The 18,728-nt window shown below is 44.2% G+C and overlaps 1 protein-coding gene across 2 annotated transcripts in view; it reads right to left on the bottom strand.

Annotated features, from left to right (window-relative positions):
- UTP20 (UTP20 small subunit processome component) overlaps nucleotides 1-18,728 on the bottom strand; it is an 86,297-nt gene that overhangs the window by 25,679 nt on the left and 41,890 nt on the right. For both annotated transcript variants that reach the window (XM_032788589.2, XM_032788591.2), the window contains exons 30-46: nucleotides 18,036-18,268; nucleotides 16,117-16,261; nucleotides 13,376-13,463; nucleotides 11,970-12,113; nucleotides 11,277-11,327; nucleotides 11,026-11,178; nucleotides 10,204-10,359; nucleotides 9,118-9,258; nucleotides 7,965-8,102; nucleotides 6,719-6,858; nucleotides 6,373-6,452; nucleotides 5,586-5,902; nucleotides 3,934-4,073; nucleotides 3,179-3,335; nucleotides 1,938-2,036; nucleotides 1,468-1,635; nucleotides 557-723 (exon numbers count right to left, since the gene is read on the bottom strand). In XM_032788589.2, coding sequence (XP_032644480.1) covers nucleotides 557-723; nucleotides 1,468-1,635; nucleotides 1,938-2,036; nucleotides 3,179-3,335; nucleotides 3,934-4,073; nucleotides 5,586-5,902; nucleotides 6,373-6,452; nucleotides 6,719-6,858; nucleotides 7,965-8,102; nucleotides 9,118-9,258; nucleotides 10,204-10,359; nucleotides 11,026-11,178; nucleotides 11,277-11,327; nucleotides 11,970-12,113; nucleotides 13,376-13,463; nucleotides 16,117-16,261; nucleotides 18,036-18,268 — 2,517 coding nt within the window. The remainder of the gene's footprint in view (nucleotides 1-556; nucleotides 724-1,467; nucleotides 1,636-1,937; nucleotides 2,037-3,178; nucleotides 3,336-3,933; nucleotides 4,074-5,585; nucleotides 5,903-6,372; nucleotides 6,453-6,718; nucleotides 6,859-7,964; nucleotides 8,103-9,117; nucleotides 9,259-10,203; nucleotides 10,360-11,025; nucleotides 11,179-11,276; nucleotides 11,328-11,969; nucleotides 12,114-13,375; nucleotides 13,464-16,116; nucleotides 16,262-18,035; nucleotides 18,269-18,728) is intronic.

The raw sequence follows: 18,728 nt of genomic DNA, 5'->3' as shown, positions 1-18,728 counted from the left end.
TACACTCCATAAAAACTTACCAAGCTCAGTCTTGAAACCAGTTAGGTTTTTTGCCCCCCCACTGCTTCCTATGGAAGGCTGTTCCAGAACTTTACTGCTCTGGTGGTTAGAAACCTTTGTCTATTTTCAAGGTTAAACTTGTTGACTGCCAGTTTATAGCCATTTGTTGATGTGTCCACATTGGCGCTTATCTTAGATAACTCCCCTCCCTCCCTGTTTTTTAGCCCTCTGATGTATTTATAGACAGCAACCATCTCTCCCCTCAGTTTTCGTTTGGTTAGGCGAAACAAGCCAAGCACTTTGAGTCTCCTCTCATAAAGTAGGTTTTCTATTCCTTGGATCATCCTAGCAGCCCTTCTCCGCACTTGTTCCAGTTTGAATTCATCTTTCTTAAACATAGGAGACCTCCCTCCTTCAGTCTAACAGTTCACTTCTCAGTATGACCCGCTGCAGATTTCACAGAATCACTCCGAGAGCAAAATCTCAAGAAACCAGGACTCTCAGACAGCAAAGACCAATCAATAGCAGATCAACTGCGTCATTCTCTGTAACTTACGTGGCTTTTTCCGTTAGCAGGGGCAGATTTTCACTGATCAGGCCGTGGCTGAGCACGAGAATGGATTCCGTGCTCATTTCCGGATTTAGGATCAACCCTGACATGATGCGACGTAATGTTTCGTGCACCTTGCGGGACATTTTCAGGCTCATGGTGCTCTCTAAAATCTAGACAGCACAAGAGTCACGTTAAGCTGTAACATAGCAGGGCAGCTCTCTGTGGGCAGCAGGAGGAAGTTACAAGAATGGCCAATCCAAATTGCCTCCAGCACAAGCAGAATCCTGCTGCCCACCCACCTCACCAGGACAGAGAAGTCCCTTCGCATTCTCCCCACCCACCTCCACATGAATCAGCAAACGAAGGCTCTAAAAGTACAGTGGGGCCACAGAGCTTATGAGTGTATGGGACTCCATTCCTGCCGGTGTTCTACATGGGCAGAGGCCCACTCACGTAGAGAGCCCCACTCAAGTCACTAGGGTGCTGCATGGGTGGGTATTGTCCCATGTCTGGAGTCCCTGACTTCAGCAGGGTTCCATGCATAAACAGGCTTCCACCCAGGCAGAATAGCTTGCAGGATCGGGGCCTTTATGAGCTCTGCTATAAATAATGTAATCAGAGGCAAATCACATCTGAGAGGTGGAGCAGAAAACATCCAGAGTGGATACTTCCTTTGCACGGGGTGGGGAGAAGAACAGGTAAGTTACCTCTTGCTATAGATATAAATAGTAAATCTTGATTTTATCCTCTGCAAGAATACTAATTTCCAGCAAGGGAAAAACGAACAGCCAGATTCCACCTCTGCAGCTATGCCATCTTATCCCCTCAGAGCTCTTCCTTTCACACAGCCCATTTGATCGCGTTCAGTGTTAAAGGCAGGGCTCCTACTGAAAGCTCTGACTGGATGTACTTACCTCTTTCAACGGAAGAATGAGCTTCGTCACTTGGTCCTTCCCTACGTACTGGCCAAGGATTTCATAGGAATCGTAACTCTTGCTCCTGCGAGCCTCCATGACCTTGGAGACTATCCCCTTCACTTCCTTTTCCTCAGCAACATCCCCAAACAGCTCCTGATTGAAAATCTTTTGAAATGCAGTGGAGAGAAACAAATGAGAACAGCAGAATCACTAGTAGATTCTGTAGAAGACGACCACAAGTTATGCGTGGAGAGTTATCTCCCCTCTCTCCCCACCAAACATCCAGCCAGTTACTTGCGCTAAGAACAGCATTTTTGTGGTACACAATCAAGGTATAGTGAAGTCAACGATCCCCCTTTCAGAAGGCTGGGGTTGCCAGCGTCATCTCTTGCAACACGTCTCTTTATCCAAGCACGTTCCCTTGGCATTTGACATGTGTCTTGACTTCCATTTCAATTAACTCCTACCTCAATCATAATGTCTAAGCAAGTGTCCAAATCGCCAGGGCTAAGCCTGCTGGTCAGGCCTTTCAGTAACAGATGCACGGTGAACGTCAGCACGTGGACCTAGAGACAAACAATCAGCATTACATTTACCATTCCCAAGCTGGGATTTTTTGGTTGTGCGGTTGTTTTGGAGATAATCAGACCTGAGAATTCCCACAGCAGAGCTCTCACATTTCTAAAACAATAGACTCGAATACTCTCAACAGGAAAACTACTGAGAACTCTCCAAAAACCCACGGCTGGAAAGGATTTACCTGCTCTCCCAGAACTCAATTCAAAATGAGTCACTTATTTCAAAATTTGGATTTTTTACCCATTTCAGCATATCCCAAGATGCCTGCTTGGCCAGCAGCTCATTTCAGACAGCTGGAATGGTACACAAGCATATCCAGAACCATACCAGCATTGTTCTGGGCAGACGGTGATACACACAGAAAGAGCCCTTAGAGATTGTTCTCTTCCCACATCTAAGACCAGCACTTTTCATCTGCCAGAGTCCAGTAGCAGAAAGCGAGCATCTTCCCACTGGGACAGCTCATCCGAAAAGCCATTCTTATCATAAATTAAAGTGAGAGGCACAATGACCTTGTGCTTAAGGCACCGGACTGGGACTCCAGAGACTGGGTTTCTATTCCCAGCTCTGTCACACACTCACTGTGTGACCTTGAGCAAATAATTGTGGGTGAAATCCTGGCCCTACTGAAGTCAGAGGGAAAACTTCAGTTGGGGAAGGATTTCACCCTTAACTCTTCTGTAGATTGGGGACAATGTCACTTCCTTTCCCTAACTTGTCTATCTTCCAGGACTGCCTTTATGTCTGTATAGTGCCTACCACAATGAGGACTGAGTCTCAGTTGGGGCCTGCAGCCACCATTGTACTACAAATTAATACCAAGTTATTCTTCCACAGCACAAAGCAAAGTAAATCCTGGTTCTAATTTCCCATTGAAATTTACTCCCAGCAAAACCATGCTCTGCAGTGTCCCTAGCCTCCCTTTGCCAGAAGCTGGGAATGGGCAACAGGGGATGGATCACTTGATGATTACCTGTTCTGTTCATTCCCTCTGGGGCACCTGGCATTGGCCACTGTGGGAAGACAGGATACTGGGCTAGATGGACCTTCGGTCTGACCAAGTACGGCCGTTCTTATGTTCTTAATTATAAAAAGCTACAGAGAACGAGAGGAAGAACCATGGGATTACCTGGTAGCCATGGACCAGAGTCGACTGCATCTCTCTTAAGACGTATTGCAGATACCGTGCTCCCAAAGTCTCCATTATTTTGGTGAGGGTGTTCCGTGCGATGTCCCGGATTTCCTGGGCCCGGTTCCTCAGAAGTGAGCAGACTTTGAGAAGAATGCTGGAACCAGAGATGAACAGTTCAGCACAGCCACAAACCAGCACAGAACCAAACACTACAGTAACTGCCCTGGCTGCTTTCCAGGGCAATTTCATGGATTTTCTCTGATAGCTTTACATAGGGAATAGTTGAGTTACCCTCAAAACCAGGCACTGAGGCCCTCTTGTTTTCATATATGGCCTTAAGACCATGTGTTTATCATCCACAAATGTATCATCCTCAAATGGTGCTATTGTACAAAGAGGAAAGGTGGTTAAATTAGAGGACCAAGAGTCCAGATTCTAACCCCAGCTCTGTCACCTCTTAACCTCTGGGCGCTTCACCCCGCAGTTCTGATTACTACTTAAGAATTTATCAAGCATCTTTCACATGTAGCTGGGCCCTATATAAGGAAAAAGTCAAGGGCAAAAGGGGATCAACATTAAAGCCAAAGACATTGCGAAAACATATATTTCTAAAAATACTGCAAGGTGTTTTAAGGGCCCTTTTTTCTCCAGCCTGGCTTTAGCCAGATGCAAAACTGCAGGCTTTTAAAAATCTGGCCCTTAATCTTTTTAGTGCAATAACTGACATTTGAGGAGCAACTCTGCCCCCATACCTTGGGAGGTTAGCTTCCATGACCTCTTGTGGGAGAGACTGCATCACCTTGACCATGGCAAACGCTAACGGCACCCGAACCACCTCTTCATCATTCACAGCCTTGGATTTCACAAGCTTGTGTTCCTCATCTCTTTTCACCTGGAACATGGGGCAGACACAAATCCCTTTTAACACTACACTGGTGATGCGAATGAACAATTTTTTCAAATACCCAGTTCTTAACCCCGTGAAGAGCAGGCTGACGTGCTCAGCCAGGTGTCTACATTTTAAAGTCTTTAGTAAACTGGACAGTCCAGTAACTACCTTTTAACAAACATTATTGGATATGTGCCTAACACCTTATCCATTCCTGATGGACCCCAGAGAACTTCACAGACTATGTCCTGTGGAAGCTGTTTATCAGGGGACTCTGTTACAGTGACACACTGCTTACAGTGGAGTTTCCCTCACAAACTGATTCAGTGCATTTGAATGAACTTATGCTCCTTTCTCTGTGTTCCTTCTGGGAAGAATCCCTAACTCTTGGGCTCACTCCATTTCCCAAATGCAGCAGAATGGGACAAAAGGGAAATAGGGAGAATATGCATATGGAGAGCCAGTGCTGTACAAGTACACACTAGAGAACTTCAACTGTATACTTCAGTGTTAAACATTACAACTGTTTTTTTCAGTAGAACGTAGTGCTGAGCTAAACCAGTGGTTCTCAACCTACTTATCATGGTAGGCCACATATGCGGCCACTGCCTCACACCCCCTACACACACCCTGCCTAAGCCCAGTGCCTGCCCAGAGAAGAGACCCCACTGTCGTGCTGGTTGGCAGGGCAGTCCCGGACCCCACCATGCAGCGGGCCAGGACAGGGCAGGGCAGCCCCGGCCACCACCGCACCCAGCAGCACCAGACCCTGCCGCATGGGGTAGTACAGCCCTGGTGACTCCGGACCCCACCGTGCGAGTGGGGAAGCCTGGACCCCAGCCTCATGGGCCCTGCGGCCTTTGGCACACAGCAGGGCCGCAGCTGTGTGCTAATTGGGTCACATGCAGCCTGCAGGCTGCGCATTGACAACCACTGAGCTAAACCCATCTGTCTTAGGTTCCTATATAGCACCCTTTACCAAGCACCTCACAGTATACAATATACTGATCCTCCAAACTCCCCCATGAGGCAGAGAATCCCCATTTAACAGACCTGAGGCACGGAGAAACTAAGTGACTTTCCCACTGCCATACTGGAAGTCTGGCAGAGCAGGGAACTGAACCCAGGTCTCTGACGAGCACCCTAAACACTGGACCAACTTTTTTCTGCATCTGTAACACTGAAACCAAACTGAGCGTTTATAATCAGCCGAGGGCCGTTGAGAGGCCTGCGTGAAATAAGTCGTTCCAAACCCATCCATAGCAGGCAGGTGAATTGGAGGGCTTGTCAGCAATCCCAATGACATGCAATGGAGAGTGAACTCCCTCTCATGCTTCGAGGTGGCTTCTCTCTAGATCAGGGTTGAAGTCATGAGTCTAGGCAATTTGCAGTTCTCCTGCACATGTTGCACCTGTTCTCTGGCTAGTACCCTTCAGCCTGGCTCTTGGCACCAGCACAAGAGTCACTTACAGCCACGTATATTTACAAACCATCTTTTCAGTGCTGAACACGCACCTTTGCAGCAAGACATCTGTGTAATTTGGGCAAGATGCTGCCAGTTACTGTTCCTTGAATGTGTTCAATCAGACACTCCAGCTCCTCCTTATTTCTGGGAAGGAAAGAAATGGATTTTGTGGCTTTCTGGGTCTCCTCAGATTCTCCAGTGCCTGCCAGTTCATGCTGAATCAGTGCAGGATCCCTCTGCTTCTCACTGTCCTCCAGCAGGTTCTTGCTCTTCTCTCCCTCAGCCTCCTCCTCCTCCTCCTCCTCATTCTGCTCCAATTCCATGGCTTCGTTCTCTGCTGTTTCCTCAGCATCCATGGCCTCTGCATCTGTCGGGCAAAATCAAATCACAGACCCTGTGGAGGCAGCATGTGACACGTCTCCACACCACTTCCAGAAAAGCCTAAAATCACTGAACAGATAACCACAAATGTGAATATGCCACAGACACAAGTTCCTTCATTGTAACTGCAGCAGGGGCAGGGTGGAGCACACAGCACTCTACCCAGTCTTTGGCTAGCAAAGAAATCCCTGCAAGACTGCTGCTCCAGCCAGTGTAAGACAGAGCATCCCTTAGCCCAGTCTAAGTTATGCCAAGGCTATTCTGGGCTGTGGAAGCCCCAGGACCAGTGCTAATTATGAAGACAGACAAAGAGAGTTGATTAGTCAAAACAGGCCTTCCAATTAGTAAGTCTTAAAAGCTTGAAGAAGCTAACCTGAGGTGTAAAGCAATAGAAAACTATCTAGACTATGAGCAACTAGCATGTGAGGTTCCATCATTAGGAATCTGAAAACTCACCTTCATTCTGAAGAGTCTCGAGTTGCTTTTCAAGGGTTTCATGGTCAAAATGAAAAGCTTCTAGCACAGTCACTAACAAGCTGTCAGACAACAGATTGAATAAAAGGTCAGTTCTTTTCATACACGGAAAAGGGTGTTTAGATTGATCGTTGGTCAAAAAAAACTGGAAGCCACCATTTTCTGGGATTATTTTTTTTCCTCACTGATTTTCAATTACAGAACTCCACCTCAGAGAGCAGTTGCCCCCTAAACAGTGACAACACTAAAATCCTAAAACCATCCATTAACTTGCTGAATCTTTAATCTGTAGCATGACAGTGAGCACTGAAAACAAGCATTACTGTACCTGACACCCAGTTTTTGATTGATCTGTCCAGTTTGCAAAACGTGTATGAAATGTCTTAAATGGTACATATATGCTGACCAAGAGAGACGCCTGCAAACAGCACCTACAACTTCAACTGAAGCAGTTATCATATTTTCATGCTGCCGAAACACAAACAAAAAAATCATCACTATAAATATATTTTAAACAAAGATATAAAACATATTTAAATCAATGGAACACACGACTAAAATAAACAAAGTCAGTATATGAGGGATTTCTTTATAACTTTTTCAGATTTTCCCAAGTCCCTGAAAATGAATCAGATAGTCACAGAATGGACTACGAAATCAATTTCTAAGGTGCCAATCCTGCAAATATTTATCCACAAATTAAACTTTGCTCACCTGAGTAATCCCATCAAAGTCAATGGGACCACTTGTGTGAAGATAAACACATGTAAGCTTTTTCAGCGTTTGGGCTTAAAAGGATTTCTCACATTACAAAAATTGAACAGATCCTATTTACTTGTTGTGATTCCCTGATGGGTCCTTTCCTGTTTATCTCTAAAACACTGAAATCTGTCAGGCAGTACAGAACAGCTCAATACAAAAAACAAACAAACAAACAAACAAAACCTCCACCCCTGGCTTTCTAAATACCAACCAGACATATTGTTGTGAGACTATGTAACCCTGGCCCTAAAAGTTGTTTTGTTTCATATATTTTGTACAAGAAATAATCTTTTAAACAAGAATGACAGACTAGATGTCATCATGCTTCACGCTGTCTGTTTCAATTACAAAATCGTTGCTGACTTTGGAGGATCTGAGTTTTTTATTGATGTCATACCCCTTTCTCTCTGTACACATACCATACCAGGTGCATACTGCTTCCTTGAGAAACTAATCTCACAAACTCTCTGCAATGGAGCTTCTGGGAAATTTGGAGATAGAGGGAAAAATTTCCACCCAAGCCACTTTGTAAATTAATCATCTGTACGACAGGAAATTAGCAGCATGGAAAGTAATAAAGGGACCAAATTCTCTCAGACGCAGGAAGTGCTCTGCATCTGACAGGACTGGATCCTGGCTGCATCTGTGTCTTCTTAATCTTCCTTCACCAACGGAAAGAGGCACAGTACTGTTATCTAAAAAACAAAATACTCCACATCTGTCACCCTTATAAGGTGACAAGCACTGCAGGTAGAACGCCGTGACAAAGATGGATACATTAGTATTAAATTAGCTTTACGTTAAAAACCTACCTTAAGCATTTTCTCATCAAAAATAGTAGTAGTTGCATAAGGCATGATGTAGTTCTGCAAAGATTTGGAGGACAGCACGATTTTGTCTTCAGTCAGCTGCTTCGCCAATTTCTTTAAGGCTCGAGCTCTTCTGTGGATCTGGGAGAGATTGGCAAATTCATGAACATTTAACAACAGAACATTTGCGCTTAATAATTTTTGATGTAGCAATTGTAAGAGTGCCCAAAGCTTAAACACAATGAAATAAATACGTGTCATTTTCATTGAAGGGTCACATTTCCCCCCCTCACCCCATCTCTGAACCTTCTCTAGCTTTGCTCCTTTATAAATGTCACAATTCAGTAAATAAATCACAAACAGTGGCTTATGGCATCCTCAAAGCATCAGACAGGAAAAGGTAATTGACTATAATGGGGGAAAAGTGGGTGAGAAATTATGAGTGAGAAAGGAAATTTAGAAAACATAGGCAGAAAGTTGCTAGGGATGTAAGAAATGCTCTCTCAGAAAAGGAATGCTGTATGTCGCATATTTATTCTAAGGAAAAAGGGGAAACTGAAGCATTCAGACGGGCATATTTAAAAGGAAGAAGAGCTGCAGCAGAGATTAAGAAATTCAAGACCTGATCCAATGCCCACTCAGGTCAAGCCCTACACGGATACTGAAATATTTTCAAAAGACTATTCATCAATTTATTCCATACAAATATACATGGATAGTGTTTGTACCACAAAGCCTTGCTAGTTTTTTTCATACAGGTAAGAAGGGACTTAGCAAGATTCAGCTACAGTCAGGAACACGGGCTGCTAAGAAATAAGAACATTAGAATCTATGACATTTTACTAATGAATATGAAGAGATCACTCCTTTCAGCCACATGATGGAGAATATAAATACAGACAATACAAGATATTGTAACTAAAGTATGAACAATTTTATGTAAATTCAAACTTTACTTAGATTTATAAAAGAGAGTTGAGATAAAAACAACCAGTCACTGCAGTAATAAGGCAGCCAGGCCCACTTTTGGAAGTAGTTGTGAACCTAAGTCCCATTTACTTTCGAAGAGTCTTATAAGCCTAAGCCAGTTTTGAAAATGTTCCTCTTGAGCAAAAGCTAATGTTTTACAATGGAAAAGGAGCGCACTGTGTTTTACCTGAATATGTTTCATGTTCTCAAAGAAATCCATCTCAGGATCATGACAGTCAGTTAGCTGGACCAAGTCTTGAAACTCTGGGTGCTTTGGAAAAGTTCGAATCAAGCAGGAAAGCAACGAAGTATAGTCTTGTTGAATGCTCTACAAACAGCAAGTGCCCAAAGGTTAGGGTTGACAGGAGATGCAGCAATCCCTGGTGTAGAACAGCTAATCACGTCAGTGCTACTTACAAACATGTCTGACACAGTTATGCCTTTTATTATTTGTGTAGTACAGATCGTTTTCAATTTACATTGTTTAGTTTTGTGCAAGGTACACAAAAATAAAGAAAATCCCTGCCCCAAAGGGCTACCTAGAGGAAAGCTAAGCTATGCAGGGAAATACAGAAAAGAGGGTGGGCTGTTTTTATTTTATTGTTTTTAAGATTTAAATCTAAGAATAAATTTTCTGTGCATTAAACCACTCCTGTTTGCCATTACAATGGTAAAGATGACCAAATGACTCATGGATTTTAATATCATCAGCACGGCCCTATCAATTTCACGGCATAAGCCCTTCCTCATGAAATCTGATCTCTCCCTTGCTGCTGGGAGTACACCAGCAGGGGGATCCTAGCTGCATGTCCCCGCTGGGCTGGAGAGGGACAGGACTTGTCCTTTCCCTGCACAGCCGCTCTTGGAGGGAGATCAGATCCACCTCTGAGTGCCGCCGCTGCTGCAGGAAGCTCCAGTGCTGGGCAGCAGCCCTGGAGGTGGCTCCAATCTCCCCCTGCTGCTGCAAGACCCCAGCGAGTGGGCTCCTAGCTCCGAGTCCATGCTGGGCTGGGGAGGGACAGGTCTTGTTCTTCCCCTGCAGGGCTGCTGGGGTGGGAGAGGAGGGAGGTCAGACCCACCTCCGCACACCTTTTGGGTTGGGAGCCCCAGGGTTACAACACCCTGAAATTTCAGATGTAAACAGCTGAAAATGTGAAACTGGCCAATTTTAAAACCCTCTGGCCAAGAAATTGATGAAAATGGACCATACATTTGGTAGGGCCCTAATCATCAGCATAACCAGAGGATGATCATTATGACCCCAAGTGCTTACCTCAGTCTTGCTCTTCAGTCCTTTTCTCAAAGACAGCAGGAGAGTGTGCTGGATTATTTCTTTGTATTCATCTTCTGTGTGTTTGATTTCTGCTATCCGATGGATAATACTTGTCAAACACAGGCTGGCACTGTCACTTAAAGACATGTCCCCTAACTGAGATGGTAAAAAGATCATATCACATAAGTCTAGAAACAACATCTCTATATTTCACCATAAGCTACAGCTTCAAAACTTGATTACCATTCTCCCCCTCCTCTACCCCAACTCACCTGTTTCAGAGAGCTGCAACAGAAAGAACATCTACTCTCCACAAATCTAGCCTGGGTGGTACCATTTGAAATATTATAACCCACCATGGATCCAAAAGTTATACAAAACTTTCTATCCCCTTCCCAGGAGAAGCTATGGCCCAGATCCAATGGCCCGTTGAACTCAATGTAAAAACTCTCATTGGACTTCACTGAGTGTCAGAATGGGGCCCATGTAGCTGCCACTGAGAGAAAAGCAGCTTTTCAAGATTCCCAGCGTGCCTCTTTGGCTGTGCAGCCCAGACTCATCACAGAGGTCCTTGGCTCTGGGCTGAAGAGGCGCCCAATGTTAGGCCCTTCATATTCCTCTTGCTGCACTGTGCTTGCCTGTCAGAACATTCATAGAAAACGCAGCATGGACATCACCAGGGAAGAGTCAAATCTTGGCTTTTGTGAAAAGGAAACCATTTTACAGATGCTATTTCCTGGCACCAAAAACTAGCAAAAGAACTGGAAAGTAACATTAATTACACAAGCCCTATGTTAACACAAGGAGAAACTTTCCACTAACCTGTATGGTGTAGAAACAGTTATGCATAACTGGAATAAGAAAGTTGATGTCCACTCTTTGCATTTCTTTGATCTGAGAAGTGATTGCTTGGAACGCTGACAAGCGAACATCAAAACTGATATCATCGAGATGTCGTTGATCAAAGGCATTCAACTAACAGAGACGAACAACAAATCATTAATTTAAAAGAATTTTTAAAAAATGATTCAACACAAACATTGAATAAAAAAGTAAATGAAAAATGCACATACCTTAACTATCTCCATAATGTATTTCAATTCACCTTCCAGATCAGATAAAGTCTAAAAAAAGGCAAAGTTAAAACCAAAATTAGTTAAATCATATGCAGAAAATAAATATTAGAATCTTAGAGCATCTTCCCGCTACAATTTGGAGGAGAATCAGGCTCTTAATTTTGAGCCCTTTAGAAAGCATGTTAAAAAATTACAGGAGAGCGTAGAGGAGTATAACTGACATTTTGTCATTTTAACACCAGTACCTCTCCTGCTTGGATTTCAAAGGTGGACATTTCTAATTTCTGGATCTATGCTAATCTTCCACAGATTTCCTGCTGAAAACAAATATAATGTGTGCCATTCCAGGGACAACAGCTTGGGTGATTCTTATCAAGCTGGGGTAGGGGAGTAAAAAGAATATCTACTTCAGGCAGTCAAAATCCAGCTTTGCTCATACCTGTAGAGGATTCGTTATAGATAAGGTTTAAAATGCAATAGATCTAAATAGGTTCGCACACCAATCAGAATGCACCAGGCCAAAACAGCTGTCAGGCACAATTATTTTTATTATACTAAATAACTTGATGTAGGTTTAAAGATCTATAAGCCTATATGGAACAATGCAGATGAATTTGCTTATGATTGTTCCTTATCTGTCAGAACTAGAAGGATAAGAAAATTACCGAAAGGCACTTAAAAATGTAATACCTGAAAAACCACACAGAGTGTCTGTCGAGATAATTTGTTCTGGATAACCGAAAACAGTTTTGCCAGAGGCTTAAGGAAGCTTGTGGGGTTTAAGCAGTGCCTCAGCAAGTTCTGCACTGTCACCAGGATGTCAATCTCTGTATCCTGAAAGAAAGAGACAGTTGTCTAAGTTGTTAGATCATTTAGTTTCCTTGAAAAGTGTCTCATGCCATAGTGTGAGTTTAAGCTTTTGATTTATGCACATTACAAATATTAAATGAGAATTACTGACTGGAAGCATAAAATCAATTCCCTCATTACAGATTTCCTATAAGCACTTGGAGAAATAACTGAGTTTTAATTAGCTATTAATCACACAGTGTGAGCAGGTAAGACTAATCATGCCTATGGCGATTTCTTTTGGATCCTTTCTCAAATGAAAGGCAAGTAGGACTGGCAGAGCTGAGCAATGAAGTCTGTTAATCTGCTAGTCAAAAAGCAGCATGTAGTTATACTGTCTTCGTAACAAAACTTTATACGTTTCCTTATAGATTTGTAGATTTTCAGGCCAGAGGGACTATTATGATAACCTGCTCTGACCTCCTGTATAACACAGGCTATAGAATTTCACTAAGTAATTCCTACATCAAGCCCATAATTTCTAACTGAACTCCGGCACACCGTTTAGAAAGGCATCCATATCTTGATTTAATGACTTGGGCCCACAGCTGGATGGCCTATGGACTTCATTCACTGGGAATGGCGTTTTGCTTTGAAAAATGAGGCTTGGCGAACAAGCAGGACCCTGTGTATAATACTATGTTACCTTTACCTCTCCTCTCACAATGTACTTATCCACCACTGGTGGATACCTGAAGAAATGTCAGACCCACTCAGGTGTGTATTTATATTGCTCTTCAGTGGCTGCAGCTGATGGATCACAGAAACTCTAATACTGTCACAATAATAAGTGTGAGTATTTCATGGGCTCCTGCTACTTGAGAAATAAACTACATCTCAGTGGTGAGAATGGTCAAAGCATTAGGAATCACAGAAGTACTTCTGCAAATCTTCCCTTAGTAAAAAAGGGGGTACAACCACCCCAGCTATGTTTTCTCTTGCAAAACAACCACCAAGACGGATTCTGTTGGGGAGGCAGCTTAATATGATGGACTAGCTTGTATGGGGAATAGAAGGGAGATTAAACAGAAAGCCTTTCCTGGACAAACACGGTGTTATTGTAGTCTTGCACATGGCACCAAGAGTTCCATTCTAGAAATATGCTATAGATATTATTACACCGGTTCAAATGGTTAAGGATGACTCCAAGAACTCACATGTAATTACTAGATTTTTAACTGCATCATAATTACAATCCCATTTACTAGAGAGAATAAATGTGTTTCACTGAAAGAAGTAACACCTACCTGCACAATGCTACTCTGGTGAAGGAAAGGGAGGAGGAGGCTGATGAGTACAGAACTCTGACTCTTGTCCTGTATAAACTTGCTGATCCTACATTATTTAAAAAAAAGGTTAATTTGTTAATCTTGCATCCACATACTCACTCATAAAAAGTGAACAGGGATTTCATGGGCTGCAATAAAGGCTGTGAAACTTTGGTGCTAGAATAGAAAATTATGTCAGCAGATCCATTCTGAACCTGTATTTTTAGGAGTTACAAGCTCAGGCCTTGATGCTGCCATTGGATCCATGTGAATGGACCCCGGAACTCACATAGAGCCACTGACTTCAAAAGAACTCTGTGGGCATAAGGCCCATACACTCAGAGGCAGGATCAGGGCCTCGAACATTTACATTAATAGTAGGATGCAATTTAGCACGTGAGGAATCAGCTGAAGATTTTTTAAAGAGAATATTCAAATATCAAATGGGATCAGCCCATTTTGAATTGCACAAGGGTCAATTTTAAAACTAATGCCTAGCATGTCACTGAGGGCCAAATTCTGCCATCAGTCAGGTAGGAGTTGCCATACGAGGGCAGAATGTGTCTCCTGTAAAATAGTCATTAGTATTTTGAATTTTAAAAAGAATAAAAATCTAAACAATGTGGATATGTTAAACTATTTTTCGTAAAAAAGCATTTCTGATCATTTTAATACATTTAAATTGTACCTTCAATCCAAAGTTGTGTAACAGACATTCAATCAGTCCTAGGTAAGTTATCTGCCTCGATTAAAAAGCCCAATGACTCCCTTGTTTTACAGCCCTCACTGATTGTTCTTTATCATTTAAAAGTACATTTAAACATGAAGTTTGAGACACAAATTCGTGAAAGTCAAGAAATTCAAAGTCAAGGCTGACATCTGCACTCAGACTACGATTTTGAATTTTCTACGTCTGGGAACAAAGGTCTTGATCTGGCAACCAGATCCACTCTGTGCCTCCGTGGATATGCAGATCTGTATTTCTCCTTTGCTGGAAACACAGTATAACTGTTTGCCCTGCGAATTCATGATTTGTTTTCTCCTTTGGGAAGAGAGTTACAAAGAACCCGACGTACAAGTTTGCTGTATCCATGCAAGCCAGAATGCTGCAGCCACTTTTGACCACTTCAATATTTTTATAGCCCCAAGGGGGCAGTCTCAGATTGCTCCTAGTATTAATACCTAGAGTGCCTGTCACAGGACGGGGTTCCCTCACCCAGGATTCTCACCGCAAACAGTCCTCATGCAAACCAGCAACGAGTTCAATGCTAATGGCTTTACTTACTGTGCTATACAAGTACTTGTTTCCACACCACATAAGGCTTTTACCTTCTCCCAAGGCAGATAGCAAGAGAGGGGAGAGATCTCAGCGCTTAGGGTATGTCTACAGTGCAGCGAGACACTCGCAGCTGGCCAGTGCCAGCTGTATTGAGTTCAGGCTAACGGACTGTTCACGTGTAGACAGTTGAGCTCGGGTTGCAGCCTGAGCTCTGGGACTCTCCCACTTCACAGGATCCTACAGCCTGGGCTCCAACCCAAGCCCAAATGTCAACACGGCAATTAAACAGTCCCGTGAGCCTGAATCATCTGACACGGCCCTGTGGTGTTTTTTAACTGCAGCATAGATATACCCTCTGAGCTCCTGGGCTTCGCCGGCTCTTCCTTCCTGACTTCTCCATGCCCCTCCTTTTGTCTCCTAAGTTGAGGAGCTGATTCACTTTGTTAATTGGTTAATCACCTACTCCTTAACCAATTACCTCCTCCTGGGGACACTTGCCAATGCACAGATAGTGTGCGTAGCCTAAAGCTGACTCACCACTGTCACAGTAAAAAGAATCGGAGTACTTGTGGCACCTTAGAGACTAACAAATGTATTTATCTGATATATGCCATCATGTGCCAGCAAAGCCCCTCTGCCATGTACACTGACCAAACCAGACAGTCTCTACGCAAAAGAATAAATGGACGCAAATCTGACATCAGGAATCATAACAATCAAAAACCAGCAGGAGAACAACCTCTCTGGTCACTCAGTAACAGATTTAAAGGTGGCAATCTTGCAACAGAAAAGCTTCAAAAACAGACTCCAAGGAGAAATTGCTGAGCTTGAATTAATACGCGAACTAGATACCATAAATTTAGGCTTAAACAGAGACTGGGAAAGGCTGAGCCATTACACACACTGAATCTATTTCCCCATGTTAAGTATCCTCACACTTACTTGTCAAACTGTCTGAAATGGGCCATCTTGATTGTCTCTACAGAAGTTTTTTTTTCCTTCTGCTGATAACTGCTCATCTTAATTGGTAGGGCAACTCCCACCTTTTCATTTTCTCTGTATGTATACATATCTCCTCACTATATGTTCCATTCTATTCATCCGAAGAAGTGGGCTGTAGCCCACGAAAGCTTATGCTTAAATAAATTTGTTAGTCTCTAAGATCCTGTTCCTTTTGTGGATACAGACTAACACCGCTGCTACTCTGAAACCTGTCACTGTCACAGTGCCGGTTTTGCTTATGGACGCTTTTAAAATTCAGCCAGCAGTGATGGGAATTGATCACCAGTGACCTGGAAGTCGAGTGACACAAGTTCACGCGTTTTAAATTACTTGGTCACAACTAATTTAAATTCAAAGGAACTGATTCTATATTTGCAGTCCATCCTGAGGGATCATTGTTTCAAAGCTTCTCTCTTTTGAATCATGAGGAATCACTTACTTGGAAAGAATGTTGAGCTGTTTGCTGACTTGTGCTCTAAACTTTTTCTTTTTCACCTTTTCCACATTTAACATGGTTTTGCTGAGATACTGAAGTATTGCAGGAACATGAGGCAGGATTAACCGTGCACCCAAGCTAGGGGACTCTGTAATGGATACAAGATGGTTAGCAGGGTGTTTTATTGCAATAAGGAGAGATCCAATCCCACACAAACATGGTGAAATAGGAAGCCTGATGTTCAGAAGCGCTGAGCATCCTCCACTCCAAAGGAAGTCAATGGGAGCTGCAAGTGCTCAATGCCTCTGAAAACCTGCCCTGCAGGAGTTTAAAATTCTATGTGACTGAAGCCTATTACAAACCACCCTGCCCCCCACCAAAAAAAAAACACCTCAAGACTCCCTTCCTTATTAGTTCAATAACAAGTCTGTGACACGAGGGCTTAGCCCTGGGCAGGCAAACTTTTTGGCCTGAGCGCCGCATCGGGTTTCTGAAGTATGGAGGGCCGGTTAGAGGAGGCTGTGCCTCCCCCAAACAGCCAGGCATGGCCCAGCCCCTGCCCCCTAGCCGATCCCCCCTGCTTCTCACCTCCTGATGGCCCTCCCAGGACTCCTGCCCCATTCAACCCCCCCTGTTCCCTGCTGCCCCCCACAGAACCCCTACCCCATCCCCCCTGCCGCTCCCTGTCCCCTGTCCACCCCCAGAACCCCCACCCAACTGCCCCCCCACCGCCCCATCCAACCTCTTCCTGACTGCCGACCCCCCCGGGACCCCTGCTCCCATTCCCCGCCCTCTGACTTCCTCACCCTCTAGCCACACCCCTGCTTCCTGACCACCACCCTGAACTCCCCTGGCCTCTATCCAACCCCCCCTGCTCCCTGGCCCCTGACCGTGCAGCATAGAGCACTGGTGGCGGGTGGCGCTACAACCATGCCACCCAGAGCACCAGGACAGGCAGCTGCACCACCTGGCTGGAACCAGCCACACCACCGCGCAGCACAAAGCACCGGTTCAGGCCGGGGTCTGCAGCAGCGCTGCCCCAGGAGCTCGCCATCCTGCCGCCCAGAGCATTGCACTGGCAGCGCAGTGAGCTGAGGCTGTGGGGGAAGGGGAACAGCAGGGGAGGGGCCAGGGGCTAGCCTCCCAGGCTAGGAGCTCAGGAGCTGGGCAGGAGGCTCCCACAGGCCGGATGTGGCCCGTGGGCCATAGTTTGCCCCCCTCTGGCTTAGCCAGTCTCTTGCATCGTGGTCCAGTGGACAGAGTCCTAGACTGGGAAGTCGAGAGACTGGGTTCTAGTTCCAGTTCTGACAGCGACCTATTGTGTAACCTTGTGCAAATCAATTCCCCACTCTGAGCCTCAGTTTCCCCATCTGTACCAAGGGGATAACACTCCGTGCCTTCCTTTATCATGGCTTTGAGGGCAACTGCTGAAAACCAGTGTTAAAGGAAGTGCACGGTCACCTGCTGCCTGTTACTGCAGGCGAAGGGTAAAGGTGATGAACCGCAAGTCTTTATTGCAAGGGAGTGTGAATTAAAATGAATGACAATGAGTATATAGCTGGGTGAATTTATTTTTCAAGAAAAAAATGAAGTAGACGTTTATGCAAACCACTTATCCTAATTGCCAAGGCTGCCCTCCGGATTATAACTTAACCAAGGGCATGCGCGCATTACCGTGAATGTTCTCCCCTACCCCTTTAACAGAGAATAAACCTTTCTGGGTCCTGGCAACTAGCACATAAATATGGAACTTGTCTGCACGGGGACGAATGAACGTGCTAAAGGAAGACAAGCCTTAGCAGTGAATTTTCCTTCTAAAAAGGCATTCTTGCCAAAGGTGCAAAATATTCCATCAGGATCCAAAACATCCACTCATGCTTACGGTTGAATTCCTCATCATTTGGATTACTATTCATTCATACCTTCTGTCATTCCATCGGTGTCAGATTCTACACAAACACACTCGGTCATTGTCAAGCTGGAAACCAGGTCTGTGGGTTCAAAATCTGGACTGTTGAGGAGGTTGTCGGCCACATCCATCACAACATCAGCTGTTACCTCACAGAGATTCTTGGCGGACAGCAGAGCAAAGACATTCAACAGCGTATCGTATTCTGGGTGCCCTGGTCTCTGCTTGGCCAGCAAAGGGAAATACCTGAGTGACAGACACAGAACAAGAAAAATTCACAGTTTGCTTTTTTTTTAATTAAAACTTTTACAAACATTTTCTCCATAAGGTCACATAGAAAAAGACTGAAGGTAAAGAGACGTTCTTCCACCTTCTGGGAGAGACCATTGAAAAGGAAAAATTCTTATCACTCAAGACCAGTTTGGTACATAAACAGAAAATACATTCCTCCTGTCTGACAACAGTAAAGCTTGAGGTAAGCACTGAAATACTATGGTGATGGGACCAAAAATGAGAGTAGGTGGGGAGTGAAAAGTCTGGGGTGAAATCTGGGCCCTACTGACTTCGGTAGAGCCAGGATTTCACCCCAAATATCTAAAGGCCAACTCCTCCTGACTCATTTTATTATATATCTGCGCTGTATCCAATTCACCCACGTTATTCTGTAAATGAATAGTAAACAGGGATCTAGCGGACACTACAGAAC

The sequence above is a fragment of the Chelonoidis abingdonii genome, chromosome 1 (genome assembly GCF_003597395.2).
Source record: "Chelonoidis abingdonii isolate Lonesome George chromosome 1, CheloAbing_2.0, whole genome shotgun sequence".
NCBI lineage: Eukaryota > Metazoa > Chordata > Testudines > Testudinidae > Chelonoidis > Chelonoidis abingdonii.
This window is presented reverse-complemented; position numbering and strand designations above follow the sequence as displayed.